The sequence below is a fragment of the Fukomys damarensis genome, unplaced genomic scaffold (genome assembly GCF_012274545.1).
Source record: "Fukomys damarensis isolate Sample0158 unplaced genomic scaffold, DMR_v1.0_HiC HiC_scaffold_2, whole genome shotgun sequence".
Lineage (NCBI taxonomy): Eukaryota > Metazoa > Chordata > Mammalia > Rodentia > Bathyergidae > Fukomys > Fukomys damarensis.
This window is the reverse complement of record NW_022900914.1, coordinates 10,162,671-10,166,499: the sequence shown is the minus strand read 5'-3', so window position 1 is coordinate 10,166,499 and position 3,829 is coordinate 10,162,671. Positions and strand designations below refer to the sequence as shown.

General features: G+C 50.1%; 1 protein-coding gene across 1 annotated transcript in view; it reads left to right on the top strand.

Moving 5' to 3' along the window:
* Alk (ALK receptor tyrosine kinase) overlaps positions 1-3,829 on the top strand; it is a gene marked incomplete at its 5' end in the record, with an annotated part of 685,791 nt that overhangs the window by 681,438 nt on the left and 524 nt on the right. The window contains 3 exons of the mRNA XM_033762181.1: positions 452-586; positions 1,165-1,255; positions 3,674-3,826. Coding sequence (XP_033618072.1) covers positions 452-586; positions 1,165-1,255; positions 3,674-3,826 — 379 coding nt within the window. The remainder of the gene's footprint in view (positions 1-451; positions 587-1,164; positions 1,256-3,673; positions 3,827-3,829) is intronic.

The window sequence follows — 3,829 nt, the reverse complement described above, 5'->3', positions numbered from 1 at the left end:
AAAAAAAAAAAAAAAACAACCACAAAACAAAAGAAAGCACAAAGATATTCATCAGTGTTTCATATATTTTGAAAATTGAAAATATGATGAGGCAAATAATGACAGAACTACTCAAGGGGATGTTTTACAGCTACTTCAAATTCTATTTATAAAATGTACTACTGCAGAAAATGTTCACGCTATCATGGACTGTGTAAAAACACCACAGTTGACATTACACATGGAATCCATCTGCAATTAGGTAAAATTAAAAAAAAATCTAAACAAAAACTTGACTGAAACTTAAAAAACATCAGCAGTGTTTACCTTGAAATGGTTCGTCGCATGTGGTACTTTCTCATTCCTTTTCTTTTCTCTGTATCCAGACGGTCCTCTATAATGCAAAAAGGTTAAGATCTTACGAGTGTGCGCCCATATCCGCATCCGCGTCTTGTCTTCTGTCCCTGCCCAGGTCCTTCGGCGTGCTGCTGTGGGAAATCTTCTCTCTGGGGTACATGCCGTACCCCAGCAAGAGCAACCAGGAGGTTCTGGAGTTCGTCACCAGTGGAGGACGGATGGACCCACCTAAGAACTGCCCCGGACCTGTGTACGCCTCCTCTAGGAACATTCTTACTAGTCGCTCGGCACAGTTTCTCTTTTCAAAAAATACCTATAGCCACAGATGCCCCTGTATTCCAAGATGAAGGGGCAGAAGGCTGCCCCCACACAGGACTTCAGTGAGATGGGTTAGGTCTTCCAGCTGCAAAAGCAGTTCCTCCATCCTGAAAAGGCACCCACTGTCCGGCTGGAGGTTACAGATTCACCAGACCTACACTCCCCGAGCAGCCCTAGGGCATCCCTCACCTCCGTCCCACAAGCAAGGCAAATGGGAAATAGAATATTTCACCCCGGAAGTGCCTTTAATCCGGGAATGGAAGGAGGGGAGTCATTTAATGTAAACTCCAGGACGTCGTGTTAAGGAGCTTTGCATTAGAACACCTTAGGGGCACGATTCCCTTGTTTATCAGCAGGGGGCAGCATACACCAACTACGAGGAATTACCACCCTTGATCTGCGCCGCTCCTCCTAGTCCCTCCCACTTAGTACTGGGCAGCGGTACCCAGAGGAATGGATTCCGCCTCCTTGCGCCTGTCTTGACTTTGATCAGTGTGCTTATTCTTTTAGGTACCGGATAATGACTCAGTGCTGGCAACACCAGCCTGAAGACAGGCCCAATTTTGCCATCATTCTGGAGAGGATCGAGTACTGCACACAGGTATAAACGCTCTCCCCGTGACCACCAGCCTGTAAGCTCTATGGAAATGTCTTAAAAGATGGTGAATGCCAGCACAGGAAGTAAAGTTGCTAAGCCAGTCAGGGAATACGATTTATGCTGATGAGAATGAACACTCAGCTACCGACCTAAAATTCAGGAAACACTGGTACCGCCCGCCTTCTTCGGCAGCACACACTGCCTTGCAGTAGTCGTAGGGCGTCAGTTCACTTCACAAGTCCTCGCTAGAAGTATGAAACGGCCCCGCTCCCAAAGAATTTATAGCCCGACTAGAGAAATAACATGTAGAATAAATAATACACAATCGCTAAATTCTATGTCCAGCTTTATATATGTCAGAGTATGAAGGGAATGAAAATGCAAAGTAATCTGGAGAAAGTTCACCCTCATCAGAGGCACTTATGCAGATTTATGCCACGCCAGTCACTTCTCATGCATTCCTTTCTGTCTGCATCGAAGAGCAGAAATCATCCCGCTTCAGAGATGAGAGTTCTGGCTTGGAGAGGTTGTCTCAGGCACACAGTTGCCCAGCAGTCCCACAGTCCACGCACAGCCCTTTCCCGCTTCCTTCAGTGGTGACTGCAGTTTCATTTCTCCCCTCGTCTTCAGCAGACCACTATGCCTCCCTCGCCAAGCATACACACAGTGGAATACTACTGTGCCATAAAGAAGGACACGCTTGAGGCATCTGGAGGGAAATGGAGGCACCGTGAGACCATAACGTTAAATGACATAAATCAGGCCCACGAGCTTCAACATTGCTTCTCTTATATGAAAAACCCCAAGTATAGATAATTTAAAGAGCTAAAGAAAAGACAGGCAATAGGAAATAGGGAGAGGGATCTTTCATAAATGGAAGGGAATCTAGAGAGGCAGGGAGTGGGGGTAAAGGGCAAGGAAGAAAAGAAGACCTGGCTGTGTTATGTGCATGTGCTCACCGGCCAGGGAATGCGGTCGACGTGTACTTTGAAGGTGCACGCACACGGATGTCCCGATGGAAAGACACGGGGCCTATGGACTGGGCCTGTCAGGCTCCTCCCTACCTGGCGCAGACTCGCAGGCTCCCAGCACTTCCCACAGCCCCTTCTTCGCCCAGGGGTCCCCAGCCGCCCTTCGGGCTTTGTCGTCAGCTTCTCTGCTCTTTCCCGGGTCTGCTCTCCTCCCCTCTCTCCTGGCCCGCCTGTAGGATGACTACTTCTGAGGCTATCTGGGAAGGGTGCAACGATGACCCCACCACCACCACCTCTCCGGAAGCCCTCGGGGACAGAGCGGGACACCTTCCCGGAACTGTCGTCATTTCCGGTCCTCCCTGTCCACACCGCAGGGCAGGTGAAGGGGCGTCTCCCCGCCGAGTCCCCCAGATGCTTCCAAAGAGGCTCATGTGATGGCGTTTAGGTTGTGATGTCACAGTATAAGTGGAATGCATCCACCTGTATACATCTTTGGGGACTTTTTCTCCAGAGTGTATAACAGCCTTCTCAAAATCGGGCACTTTGACACATGGATATTTTAAATGAGTCACTGTCGAAAGTAATAGTAAACAGGGAGGGAATTAAAGGATTAGAAAGAGTCAGAAGAGAGGTTTTTTGTTTTGTTTTGTTTTTTGTTCTTGAACTCTTTTATGAATTTGGGTTAATGTGTTCTGTTAAACTCAAGTAGTGGGGGTTCTTTCTCAATCGGGATGAAACATCAATGAATTCAATTTCCCCAGAGTTAAGTTTTCTGCCACAAATTTTTCTTAAACCTCTGGCAACTGCTTCTGCTTTTCTCTGTGTTATAAGCTATTACCTTAAACGCTACCTAGCACAGTTGTTTTGGTAAATGGTTTTCCTTGTAGCAGGAGGATTTGCTGGGCGCTACCAAGGGCTCATGGGATCCAGAGAGCTCAGGAAGAACTAGTGATCCTCACGCCTGACCCAGCCCTGCTCCGGATAAGGCGGGCAGGCGGGAAGGGAGGACAGGACCAGCCTGGGAGCCACTCCTTCCTTCCCTGCAGCACACACAAGCGCGCACACACTCACGCGAAATCATCCACGTAGACTTTTTAAATCATTGGGATGTGGGAGGATTTTATTGGGAATAGCCGAATGGTTGTTTAAAGATTTCTACAGTAAGCAGCTCACGTATGAAATTCGGTCAGATCCGCACCTCCTGTTCAAACCTGCCCGTGCCTGGCCCAGGCAGCACCCGCTCACCCCCATCACAGCTTTTCTTTCCCTCCAAGGCCTTCAAGGAAAACGATGAGGCCGGGCTTGTTTCTGTCCCGCGGGGCCGTGGGTTAGCACATTCACGGTACGCGGCCTGAAGCAGGTTGAGGTCCTGCTGCAGACCACGGACGCGCCCTGCCCGCGCCCGGCTTCTCCGGGGTTCTCCTGGGTCCCTCTGTCTGTCCTCCCGCAGGATCCGGATGTCATCAACACGGCTCTGCCGGTGGAGTACGGCCCGCCCGTGGAGGAGGAGGAGAAAGTGCCCATGCGGCCCAAAGACCCCGAGGGGATGCCGCCCCTGCTGGTGTCCCCGCAGCCCTCCAAGGGGCAGGAGGAGCGCGTCCCAGCC